A 13,878-nucleotide genomic window follows, 5' to 3' on the forward strand; every position below is an offset into this window, starting at 1 on the left:
CTCAAATGATTTGATTAACGTTCGCCGCAATCCATTAACTGATTAAACCTACAAACACCACCCATTTTGCACAGAGTATGTTGGATTTATATGAATTTGCAATTCTTTAGAATAAATTTGGTGAAATATTAATGTTACTTGCATAACGTTTATGTTCTTAATATGTATCAATTTCTTTAGTATTAGATGGCCGAATAATAATAAATGAGTATGTAACTGATATTGAGCTGTTTTATATGTAAGAAATAAAAAAAATTATTCTGTTTGTTGAAAATGTGTAGGCTACCCTATTATCCACAATACAGCAAGAAATTACGTTAAAAACATCTGCCTAACTCAAGTTATTTCCACAGAATATTAAATCAAATAATGTGTCTTCAGCTATATAGAACTTACAAAAAAAACTGATTTTATTCGTCAGCTGGTGAAATAAATATGTGAAACGTAAAGGTATGCGCATGGAGGCCTGAGGCGTTGATGGTATTTGTAGTTTTAACAAAACAAACCATAGCAATTCTAGTTCAAGGGTTTTAAAAGATTCAATTTCAATTTTTTTTTAAGTGCTATTTTTAACCATGATAGATACCAAACTGACTACATTTTGTTGCAATTTTACATGCAGATTAAGCCTTGTTTAGGATTACCATATTTTAAGTGAAAACCCAATTTTTAGCGAACTAGTGGTTATAAAAATGTATAAATTATTAAAATTTTGAATTTGTTGTTTCAAACTATAGAAAAATGATACACTAATAAGTTTTGTACTTTAAGAAGGGTATGGATATCTTTCTAAACATTCTGTAGCACAAAAACCAAGAAGCTTTTAACAGGTTTTTCTAGTAGTACAATGGTTTCATTACAACTCGTATGTCTAACTATAATTTGTATGTAATGCACTAATAATAATTAAACAAGATGTAAAGGTGAAAACATAAATATTGATCCACAAAACAATTCTTGTTTGTCTATATTAGTACTGTTAATTAGAAACACTTTGAAAGTTTAGAATGTATAAAGTAGGTTTTTTGAGATTAGATAATTTTTTTCTTTATTATTTGTGTAACCTGATTGGCACTTATGCAGGAGAGAACCTGGAGGATGTGCCTGTGATGGCAGCAGATGTGTCAGATTACAAGAGTTTGTCTGAGATGGCTGTGAGGGCCAAGGTGGTGGTCAACTGTGTCGGACCTTACCGGTTCTATGGCGAACCGGTTGTCAAGGCTTGCATTGAGAACGGGGCACACCATGTTGACGTGAGCGGTGAGCCTCAGGTAATATATCACTGGCTAAGGATTCACACATTTTTAATGTTTAACATTTACACTAGCTGTTACCCACGGCTTTGCACGCTTTACATAAGCTTTGCCCATGTATGAGCACTTCTGGTTGAAGTAAATTATATTTCTAATGCCAATGTAAAGATTGCCTTGTTACTATGATCAAGAAAATGTGTCAAAAGTGTATGTTTATAGCGATGTACATGTACTTTATTATAAAGTGGTCTAACACTCAAGCTTTAAGTTCAAACTGATGTTTATTTTAAAGACAAATATACATCATAACTTAGCGCCTTCAAATAATGTTTGGCTGTGTAATACATGTAACTGTCTTGTAATTGCAATTTATAATGTGCAGGCGCTTTGAAAACTTTAATCTTTGGAAGTGCCGCCTAGTGGCGAGTTACGTCAATGGGCATAGCATATAAACCTTCTCCTTAGAAAAACACATACATACAAACTTTTATAATGATTGGTCAAATAGTTTTTATGATTCTATAAAGGACATACAGACAAACATTCATTTATATAAAAAAATGAATAGGTTTGTTTAGTATGTCTTCTACTACATATGTTTCATAAGCAGGCTGACGTTTAATAAGCTCAAACAATTCAACATTAATCTGTCTCAGTGTCTTCTGTAAATGGCATATTTTTTTATAATAGCCAAGATTGCATGTCAGCTTTGGTACTCTTATCCAGTTGAATGTTATGGTACAAAGCGTTGTCTATGACTACAACACTTATTTGTGGAAGATTTAGTATTAACTTGTCTGTTAAACATTTAATGTACATGTTGTAGTTCATGTGGTCTGGATATTCACCAGTTTTGTGCTGCGCTTGCCACATTGTTCAGCAGCTCTTAACAAAGCCTATTTTTTCACCTGCATTATAAGAGGCAACACTGGCAGTAGAATTATCAAACAGAAGATTCAATGTATTACTCATCATTATATATGACTGGACAGCCATCTGATAGATACTTGGAATGTTTAACAGAAATATTTGATGAGACACGTTTATGGGATTCCATCAATATCTCTTTACTGGTTTTTTATTTTTCTCCATGTGTAGGCTATTCATGTAAAAATCTGCCATGCTCTTAGTTTTCTGTAAAGTTCATATCAGCTTGCATTTTTCTGTGGATTTTTTTACTTTCAGAAGACATTTTTCTACCAAATAAAAATTGTTTACAATACGCCTAACCACACTCTTATATCAAAATCATCCAGACTGGTACATTTTGGGTGTTTTCTTTTTTGTTTGGAGTTTCAGCTTTCATAAAATCCATAACTCTGGAAACCACTACATGCGACCTGTTGTTACTCCTAGCCTCCTAGTTTTAAAACCAAACTTGGAGGACTTGCCATGCTATTGTTTTTGTCAAAGCTTGAAAACTTTGAGTAAAACTCTGATTAATATTTTTTAATCAATTAAACTACATAGCACGGCAAAGGAACAAGCACAAAAAGGAATAAAGCAATTCAATGCATGTGGTGTAGCAATTGACAGCACCACGTTTGTTTGGCACTGACTGTACCACGTGCTCTAGCGTGGAGTGGAGATTGAAGAGTTGCCTGTGTGTAGGTGCTAGCCGCCTGCCTGTGGCTGTGTGGCTGGCTCTCTTGGTACACTATTTTTTTTATATATTCTCTCTAAAATGTGTATGAAATTAAATTTTTAAATTACCACAATTGTTATCTGTATTCAAACTGGGATTTGCTGTAGAAGGGAACATCTTCTTCCTGTAGTTGGCAGCACTGTATAAGCTCCAAACCATCTTGTGTTTTTTCCATTACTGCCATTAAAATCTGTTGGTCATTTATGGCAAAGGGCTATGTTTATTAATAGATATAGCTTTTATAGTTATTCGTGTTTACAGTTCTCTCGAATACACGAGAACAACAATGTATGATATGATCTTCACAAACAGTTAAGGCCATACTAATTACATGTCACCGTTTTTGTCATCACATTCCCTCCGTATTCATCCTTTAACATCTCAAGGGTTTCAGATGGTGATTTCTCAAGCAAAACAGAATTTGATATTGGTATGCTGTTTTAAAGATATTATATTATTTTATTAATAAACACAAACTTTGGCAGAACAACCTGCAGCTTTTGACAGCATTAATGGAAGAATTCCAAGCGCTTTCACCAGTTTGTTTTCTCCAGCAAGGAGAGACATATTTTTTGATCAGAACTCACTTTCGTATAACAATTTCAGGAACTTTGTGTCTCTGCTTTGTTCTTGATATATCAATGTCTCTAATTGCTAATTATTACAGTTCCATGAACTCTTGGAGAATAAAAATTCATATGAACAATAGGCTCAAGTAGATTATGCATTTTATCTTCTCATGTGTCATCATGGTATACTTATAATTATTGATACATGTATGTTTGCTTTCAGTATATGGAACGGATGCAGTTGGAGTACAATAAGGCGGCTGAAGAGAAGGGAGTCTATGTAGTCAGTGCTTGTGGCTTTGATAGCATTCCTGCAGACATGGGACTTATTCACTTCATTGAACAGTTCAAAGGTAGTTGATTGTTTGGAAACACTTGCAGTTCTAGATTCTTCCAATAGCTTTAAAGAGGAACTCTAAGCCAATTGGACTCTAATGTTCCTGTTAAATTTTACAATGTCTATAGATCTATGTAAGTGGTTATGGTAACTTAATAGGGTTTTCTATCACAGCCTTGTAGCAAGTTTCCTAGTGCTGTTGCCCAAATACTAAAAAAAAAAAATCACAGTCCACATTATGTAATTTTTTTGTGATATATAAACTGTGATTCTTCGTTTATGACTGTTGAAGGATTGTGAATGTAACATGATTTTTCTGACATTTGCCACTGTTCAGTGGTACAAACAAATCATTAACACAACATTTCAGATCTGCAATCTGATCTCTTCCTCATTTAGAGGAAATTATACCTACCTAATGTATAATTACAATTTAGGTTAAAATACAGAAATCATACTAAAGCACATTGTGACACGTTGAAGTCAGGAATTTCAGCAAACCTGCTGTTTATAAACTCTATGCCACTACTGTGATACATTTAATAAATTATAAATCAAACCCTAATATTATCAACTGAACTAAACAATCCAGGTTACAATCAGTCTGCAATCTATAACCAACCACTTACTGCTGACCAGCAACAAGTACAGTAGTAAATTATAATTGTTACGGCAGTAACAAGATGGCAGTGAATCTATGAATGGGGATAGGTAATTTTTTAATGGTTCGTTTTAGATGAATTTTGAAAAACCATAATGTGAATCTCCGTTGATTTATTAGAAATCTCTATTTTGAGGAAATATCTGATTTTTTAGGTTTCCCTCTTCAGTTTGTTGTTTAGTTTTGGCAACCAGTGTGGGGGGAGGGGGCAACCAGTTTTGAAGCGCTCTAATTTCAACTAAAGGTTGAAAGAATGGTTAGTTCACTAATTTAATGTATGAAGTCTTGAATGCCCTTTTTAAGAAATGAGGTTCTTGATGTATTATGTTGGCTTCGTCTATATTTATTTGATGAACATCAACCCAACAATGATGCTCAATTATTTTACTTTTCTGTTTGTCTCTTTGTCATTTATTTTTCTTTGTGCTATTTTATGTATAATTCATTTCATGGTCTTTTTGTCTCGCTTATATTCACTGTCATAACTACATTTAATAATGAACTACAGTATGTTCTACATAATTCCAACTTTAAAGAACCTCAGTAAAACTTTACTTATTTACAAATATTTACAAGTGTCTTAGTTATTTGTATTCTTACATGGTGGTACTCATAAGAAATTGTATTTTTTATTTATTTATTCTATTTTTTTAAATAATCTTTTTCGTTATAAATAATCTCAATTTTACTTGATACATTTGTCCAATGAGTGATTGTACATTGTACAAAACATTTTTGTATTTATCTTCAATAATGGTCAATGGCTCCTCCCTTTTTTTTCTCTATGTCATCAATGCTGACAGATCCTGTAAATCCTTTCAAATGCCTCTTTTCATCTCATAATCCTCAGTTGAAATTAGCTGGAACAAGCTCCAAGTTATTCCACTTACCTCTAATAGTTCTTCAGAGTTATTTTAATGCTTAGTGAGCTAGTGAGGGGAAGTTGTTCTCAACATTTTTATCAGGATAACAGGATTTTGGACATTTACTATCATTATGGTTACAAAAGGTATAACACAATGTTTCGAGGGTTGAAATGTATCCTCTTCGTCAGGTGCGGGAGGTATTAGTACATACTAAAATAAAAAGCAGAAAGAAGAAAAAAGGGTTCAAACATACCCAAAAGCTGCTTAGAGTCTTAGTGCAGGCGCTGTCATTGAATGCAAGTCCCGAGCACAAGAAACACAATTACACATCACACCACCACAGATGAAAGTTGGATCATTTTTGTCAGTTTGTACAGTTCATAGTCTTCCAGAACAGGTTCAGTCATCAATCAACAAGTCACCATTTTTTAAATAAGGAACTAGAATTTTTCCCGTTGCGTCATTTTTGTAAGCTCTTTTCAACTTCAAAACTGTTTCAGCAGCGTTTTTACTGAGCTGAAAGCAAAATTTCACAGTTTTTTCTTGTTTACTTTTACTTGCTGTCATAACAAATTGAAAATGAAAAATCAGCACTAGCAAAAATGATTAATATAGACAAACAGAACAAGACAACCAGGTTGACAACACAAATAGAACCAAAGCGTAGCATGTGGTGAATGCTGTACCGTTAACTATTCTTTAGTGACAATTTTTATAATGCCGGTGTTTGTTTTCAGGAGAAGTAAATTCAGTGGAGACTTACCTTGAAACTGATCATGTTGGAAAAGTTGATGTAAGTAAAATCATCTTCTTTGAATATTAATTTTAAAATTAGATTAGGTTGCAGGTGTTATGCTGGTCTCCAACTTTTCCAGATTGGGCCTTGCCTTTGAAATAATGTATTAAATCATAGTAACTATTACAGTATGGTAAAAACTAAAACATACAAACTTGTAATTTAAAAGATGTAGCCTAATAATTTCTCAATATTATTTTTTTAGTCAATAGTATCTGCGACCTATGTACATAGGTGTTATTGCTTAGGTTCAAATGGATTGACAGTAGGCTGTATATTTTGGTAAATTTCATCCTCATATTTTTCATGATTTTATATTATGGGCAGTAAGCACAAAGGATTTTTAAAAGAAAGTACTACAGAATTGTTGCGAAGGTAAACTAAAAAATTGTGTATATGTTTGTTTTTGTTCATGATGACTGAATATTTCAATTAGTACACTTATTAAAAATAAGAATTAATTGACATTTCAAATGCTAATATTCAGTCATTTCTTGATTTACATATTCTTCAAGAATAGTAATAGAGTAACATATGTTTAAAACACGACAGTTAAATATATTAAAATTAATATTATTGACAGTAAATGATGTCAAGATGCGTCTTGCAATCTTTTTCCCTGCTTGCTTCTAGGAATTCTTCAAGGGCGTAAAATGGCTGGTTTATGAGGAAGTTGTGGAGTTTCCTCTTCAGAGATTCTCCTTTTAGTCTTTTGATATTGTCTGATAGAATTTTATATAGTTTTCGGGTGATGTAAGGATGCTCATTTTCAAAATGTGCTGTACGGTGTGGAGGCAGAACAAGGTCAACTGTGTGATGGGCGTTATGTGAGTGAGTGGAGGTCTTTCCTTGTTTGGAGATTCAGCTGATGAGCATACAAAATTACTCCTTGAATGTGCAGCCCAATAACGGTCATTATTCCCAATAGATTGGAAAGCATGTCTTCAACTTTGTTGGAGTTCAAGATCAGCAAGGGTTCTAATAGATTTTTTCTGTAATATGAGCACAATGTTGAGATTTCCAGCAGAGGATCCACCCCCACACAATAAGCCCGTACCTCATATGGTGAACTGATCAGATGACTTTTAGAGTATTATTCTCTGTTGAACTGATTAGATGACTTTTAGATTATTATTCTCTGTTGAACTGATTAGATGACTTTTAGATTATTATTCTCTGTTGAACTGATGAGATAACTTGAATATTTGACAATGCTCAGCAAAAGTATAAATATTTTAAGAAGTTAAAAATTGTTGGACGGATTACGGGTAAAAGGGTTAAACGTCTTTGACTTCAAAATTTTTGCGTTGGAAAATCTGTTTCGTGAACTTGACTTTGCTTTCTACTATGTTGCTGAATTAAGAAATCATAACATTTTATTTCTTTGTGATTTATATTAAATCTAACCAACAGAATTCTGTGTCAAAACATAATTCAATTGCATTACGTAGTTAATCAGTAAGTGACACAATTTAATGTTGTAATATAAATAAAATAGTTGTTATTGTTATTTTCAACAATCAGAGTTTTAGTTTAAATAACAACGTCATGAATGATTTGTCATTTAATTATTAACACCTAAGGAAGTTGTGTTATTCACATGGTGAAGTGCTGTGATATAATGTAATATGATACTATGTTAATAGAGTGCAGTTTTAAACTACGGCACCTGGGAGTCTGCTGTGTACGGACTGGTACATGCCGGTGAGCTGAGGACACTCCGACAGAAACTGTTCCCCACACGACTGCCTGCGTTGCTGCCAAAGCTTTCACCAAGGTTAGTTATTATGACTGATCTTTTGCATCTTCATGTATCAAGAGCTTTAATAAGAACAAGAAAAATTCAGGATACCATTGAGTTGGGTTTTTTCAAACTTTAAAATAATACATTACCTACTGAATTCCATCTTCTCTAGATTTTACTACATAAAATACAACTCATATCACGACCAGGTGAAATAATCAAAAGTATTAGAAATAAGAAACAAGTAAAAAAGCTGTGTTTAATATTACAAAAATACTTAATTTTCTACAATCTTAATTCTTAAGTCTGAACACCAAAATTGTTAATATGTTGAAATACGTGACAGAAATGTACAACAGAATTGTCATGTCATGTCAGGCCCATGCTGCACAAGAACGAGGTGGTTAACAAGTGGTGTCTGCCGTTCCCCGGGTCAGACCGGCCAGTCATGTACCGATCCCAGCGGTTCCGGTACGAGCAGGACAAAGTGCGCCCAGTCCAAGTCCAGGCGTACATGGCGTTCGCCAGCCTCCTGCACGCCATCATGGTGATTGTCATCGGCGGATTGTTTACCCTCATGACCAAGACCGCTTTCACTCGCCAAATCCTGCTGAATGTAAGTGACAGTTAACCAAATAATAAACCATCCTGGTACCTAGTTAGTTACAACTGCTTGAAAAAAATGGATGAGAAAACATAAGTTTTCTTCTCTTATACCATTCAAGACAGTTTATAAAGTGATTTAATTTAAATTTAAAAAATTCAGTTTACTCCATTATTTTTCATTCTGTTATATCAAATGGGACATTGATCTTTTTGCCCAATTTTGAGATTTTTAAGATAATGCTTTGATGATGTTTCTAAGGGACTTAGTTAGTGGTCAGTATTTAGTAACTCCCTCCCAGTTGAATTACTGCAACGTGTCTTTAGCGCTACAGGGATGCATTTATTAGCCACTCCGTCGTGGGAGAACAAACTTGTGTTTGTATTATTTTAACAACTCTATTCGAATAAAACTATTATATATTATACATAACTGTAAATGTTATTAAATTCTTTATAATATGGTGGTATTTGAAACATTAGTAAACTTATAAGGTAAACTAAATCCAAATTAATACTCATTTTTACAAGACATTTTTGTTTGTATTGTCAAATTAAAATAAAACTTTTAAAAGAACAAACAAAGAACAGTTAAAAACATTATTACAATTACATATGTCAGTAAAACAGTGGCTGCAGGAAGTTACAAATATGTCTAGTAATTCTGTAATATATCAAAAGAGTTTGGAAGGAATTTTCAAGAAAAACAGCTAAATCACTTTCAATAAAGATATCGAAAAAACGTTTCATATGTTATTCCTAGATTGCATCACTTGGTATTAAATCATACAGTGAACGAGGACAAAAGTACTGCCAATAGTTATTTCCATTAGCAGTTCCAAAAGCAGCCGTATGATGGCAGAGAGCAATGATAAAGCAGTTGATGGCAAAATGTGGCCATTGTCCGGAAGATGGTTAATAAAAGGTTTCACCTATGCTTATGCTGTACAAAATAGTTAACATCAGTGTTAATTTACTGAGATAATGTTAAATTATGGTTAATTAAATTTAACAGTATCCCATTAATGGAAATGTCCCTTTAGTTGAAACAAGTTGAAATTGATATATTAATTAAATGGGAGTGTTTAATTAATATGATGGCATAAATAATCTGAGTAGTATTAATGAAACGGGTGTAAACTTGGACATAATTGATTATAAATTGGGAAACATACATTAATGATGGTAAATAAAATATTAGACTCTAGTTAAGATAAAGTGATGGGTGATGCAATATAGATGTGTAAGTAAATAATGCATGTTACATATTGTTAAGTGAACATTAACAGGTGATATTAAATAAATTTGAATAACTTGAATTATAATATTATGGATAGTCAAATCAAATGAGTAAAATTAATTAGACATTGCAGCAACTTAACTCTCCTTCTGAGTCATGCACTTATTATTTGCAGGCCAATTTCAGGCAAGAATACTATAAAAATAACCAAATATATAAATATAAAAAGGAATAATTGTTTATATATTTCATGTAGTATAAATCATCCCTCAATTGCCAGAAATATAAATTACAAAGTAAAACATTTTAATTTGTATTCAGAGACACTTTAGTACAGTTTAAATATTTGATTACAACTCTTAAATACTAATAATATATATATATATATATATATATATATATATATAAATGAATGTTTGTGTGTTTGTCCTTTATGGAATCGTAAACTATGTGACCGATCATTATGAAAATTTGTATGTATATGTATTTTCCACGGAGAAGGTTTATATGCTATGCCCATTGATATAACTCGCCACCAGGCGGCACTTTAAAAGAAAAGTTGTCTAAGCGCCTGCACATTATAAACTGCAATTACGAGATAGATATGTATATTAAAACAGTGAAACACTATTTGAAGGCCCTAAGTTATGATGTATAATTGTCTTTAAACTACATTTTTGGTTGAACTTAAAGCTTGAGTGGTAGACCACTTTGTAATAAAGTACATATGCATGTACAACACATTTTTGACAGATTTTCTTGATCGTGACATCAAGGTAAAATCTACATCGGCGTTGGAAATATAATTTACTTCAACCAAAATTGCTCATACGCGGGCAAAACTTAAGAAAAGCGTGCGAAGCCGCAAGAATCAGCTAGTATCATATAAAACTAAATAAAATAACTTTAAGAATTTGAACATGTTGTTGCTAACCAAACTGTACCACTACGATATGTCAAAAACGTACTTGAATTTCAACAGCGAAGACATTATAGCGTAAACCTCAACAGAGGAGAAATATTTAGCTAACAAAAGCTTATATTCAAAATTCCAATAATTCTACTAAGTTTCACGTTGATAAGTTTATATTTAACAGTGTTACAAATAAAAGAGTGAGCGCGTTTTCACTTAGTGGATAATTATCAGTTACAAGAAAGTGGGTTAGTATACTTGTGAATTTGTCACTAAAATTTTGATTAAATTAATACCTTAATTCTCTTTTATTCAGAAAGATTTGTTTACCTGCTTTTATGTAATAAAATTGCAATGTCATCAAATAATATAAAAAAGCAAACAAGATAGTACAGCAAGCTGGGTTGGTCTGTTTAATTATTTAACGAATCCGAACAGCATTCAGTCCCAATTAATGTCTTAATTATTTCTGGTCAGCAAGACTTGAGTAGTGTAAAGGTTATGTAGTGAAGATATTTGAACCGAAGAAGTTAACTGATGTTAATTGTTGTTTGGCAGCATCCTAAGTTCTTCTCGTTTGGCTTCGCGAGTCGTGAAGGTCCAAGTGAAAGCACCAGAACTGGAGCTCTGTTCTCCCTCACATTCTACGGTCAGGGGTGGACCGAGCGTGCCACCGAGGGGCAGGAGCACCCTGAGCCTCCTAACAAGACCATGTTGACCAAAGTGTCAGGACGTGACCCTGGGTACGGTTTCACCACAACAGCTCTGCTTCTGGCTGCCGTCACCATTCTGAAGGAGAGTGACAAGATGCCTGGCAAGTAAGTCAGTTTAGTCTTGAGGTGATTTATGTTGCTATGCAAAATATGAGGTGAAGTCAACAAGTTCCTGAATTTGTTTATATATATTTATTGAAAAATGTTTAAAACTTACCGATCTATTTTTTATCGAAATACTCTCCTCCTGCAACAACACGTTAATACAGCCTTGATAATGTTCATACAGCTGTTCACAACACCGTTGGAAATCATTATGCGAAAGTTCTCTAATTGTTTTCGTGTCAATTTCATTGACAGCCTCAACACTTGTAAATCCCTTCAATTATGGTGTTCAATCATAGGAACAGCAAGAAATTGGCTGGTCAGGCGATATACTGAAATATTGATATACCAAGTGACATTGCTTTACAATAAATGGTTAAAAAAAATTAATAAATCGCTCTGGGACTTTTCAAGCTTATAACAATATATGTGTGTGTTAAATACCACACATACATATGGATCTCTAAACACTCACATTGTTGTAGATATTTCTAATAACCCTTTGAAGAGTAAGGGCCGAACTGTTGTCCGTAACCTTTATCTTTTGAGCACTTAAAATAATAACTCGAGAATATCCGTCCGTGGCAGAGTGGCCCAACAATTCAGCCCAGTAGTGCCAGAATCAATTTGTGGTATTTCGACCGGAGAGGGTTAAGAGGAGTAAATTAATAGAATAAATAATTAAAGTCATTATTTTTACTTTTGATTGAAATAATTAAGCAGAGTTGTGCTTCACTTTTTTCGGTTTTTGTGTCCGAAGAAGTGTTCACCCTCTCCTCCCTAAAATTGTTCTACCAAAATCTGACAAAAAATTGAATTTCTTATTTAGATTAGGCTTATTTTTATTGAATTTGAAGCAGTTTAAAACATTTCAATTTGTGCAATAATAACCAAATGATGTGAAAATTATTAGTACATACTTATAACAACAGTATTAAATAGACCTCGTAAGTTTGTAGCACGTATGTCGGAGCCTAATGGGCCTATAGGTAAATCTCGCTACAGATTAGACTTGCTTTGGACATTTAAATGTAATTATGTGCTCTGTTTGAAGGGGAGGAGTATTGCCCCCTGGGGCTGCTTTTGCCAAGACCTCACTGATCAAGGAGCTCGCCACCCATGGGCTGAAGTTTGAAGTCTTAAAAGAGGAAACTACGACTTCAACAGACAAATCATCCTAAACGTCATTGGAGAAACACACTCTTTGTAAGACTGAGGATTTAAGGTTGCCACAAAATTAGTCTTGTGTCCTTTTGTGTGATTGGACGCAATTTGGGTAGTAGCTTTTTATGTATTTTTGTTAAGGACAACTAACTCTTAGCCGTGTCTTCAATGGTTTTATGTGAACAAATCTCATGTAAATGTCAGCTTTAAGCACTAAATAAAATATTCTTAAAGATGTTATTTTTTAGTGCACAATTAAAGTTATTAATGTTATACTCTATTAAAAAAGAGATTTTATAGCTTAACTCCTTGTTATTTTCACAAACTACCTATAATTTTCTTGTATGTTTAATTTCATATTAACTTTTTTTTCTGCTTTTACAATGAGATCTGGTATTAATGTTAACCCTTTGAGTGCCACAGCATATTTCCCAAGTCATACGCATAAATTGCCGGAGCATTGCCTTCTGTTTTGCAAGCGTGTGGGGAAAAAACTATATTAAAAAAACTATTCAACCGATTTGAATAATTTTTTTTTTTTGTTTGTGTGTTATAAAACAAGGTATTTTTTCCATATAATATTATAATTTTATTTTTATTTACACAAAAAGAATATAGGTTATAACAAAAAACTAAAAAATGAAAAAAAAAATAAATTTCAAGTTTGAACTAAAATTTTATTTATACAATATTTTTTTTAATTTTTTTTAGCTATACCATATGAAAGAGCATGAAAAACTGAACAAAAATCATGCATAATATGGTGTGTTACAGTAATATTTAACCAGATACTGCAGTATATACAAAATACAACAAAAAGCAATTTTTGTTCAAGTTTGTCAAAAGTTTAGAAACAATATTATAACTACCCTATTTCACTCAATGAAGTAAGACGACTGTAAAATACTAATTATATAAAAATATACACAGGCCTACAATATAACCTTACTTCTATAACCTTACTTCACCTAAAATCAATAGTTTGATTGGAACTTGCGTTTTAGTTCATCACCAATCCAACAATAAAATATATGTCACTAAACACGGAAAAAGAAGTTTGTAAATGCATTGTAAGTTTTACTGAACACAATTGCAGAATAGTAATAACAACAGTTTTCAGCATAAACACACGAAACTAGCACAATGTAAACACACAATGAACGAAACTGTGTAGTTAATGGCAACAAGTAGCAGCTGACCAACTATTGCGTCATCTGTTTTTTTCTGATGACAAATAACTACAAGGGGGCGGTGAACAATAAAAATCAA

General features: G+C 32.8%; 1 protein-coding gene across 2 annotated transcripts in view; it reads left to right on the forward strand.

Moving 5' to 3' along the window:
• Positions 1-12,914, forward strand: part of LOC124364684 (saccharopine dehydrogenase-like oxidoreductase) — a 43,714-nt gene extending 30,800 nt beyond the window's left edge. For both annotated transcript variants that reach the window (XM_046820350.1, XM_046820349.1), the window contains exons 3-9: positions 1,084-1,271; positions 3,691-3,820; positions 6,069-6,124; positions 7,774-7,904; positions 8,250-8,487; positions 11,186-11,445; positions 12,500-12,914. In XM_046820350.1, the coding sequence (XP_046676306.1) occupies positions 1,084-1,271; positions 3,691-3,820; positions 6,069-6,124; positions 7,774-7,904; positions 8,250-8,487; positions 11,186-11,445; positions 12,500-12,626 (1,130 nt within the window). In that variant the 3' untranslated portion in view covers positions 12,627-12,914. The remainder of the gene's footprint in view (positions 1-1,083; positions 1,272-3,690; positions 3,821-6,068; positions 6,125-7,773; positions 7,905-8,249; positions 8,488-11,185; positions 11,446-12,499) is intronic.
• Positions 12,915-13,878: the final 964 nt, after the last annotated feature.

The sequence above is a fragment of the Homalodisca vitripennis genome, chromosome 6 (genome assembly GCF_021130785.1).
Source record: "Homalodisca vitripennis isolate AUS2020 chromosome 6, UT_GWSS_2.1, whole genome shotgun sequence".
Lineage (NCBI taxonomy): Eukaryota > Metazoa > Arthropoda > Insecta > Hemiptera > Cicadellidae > Homalodisca > Homalodisca vitripennis.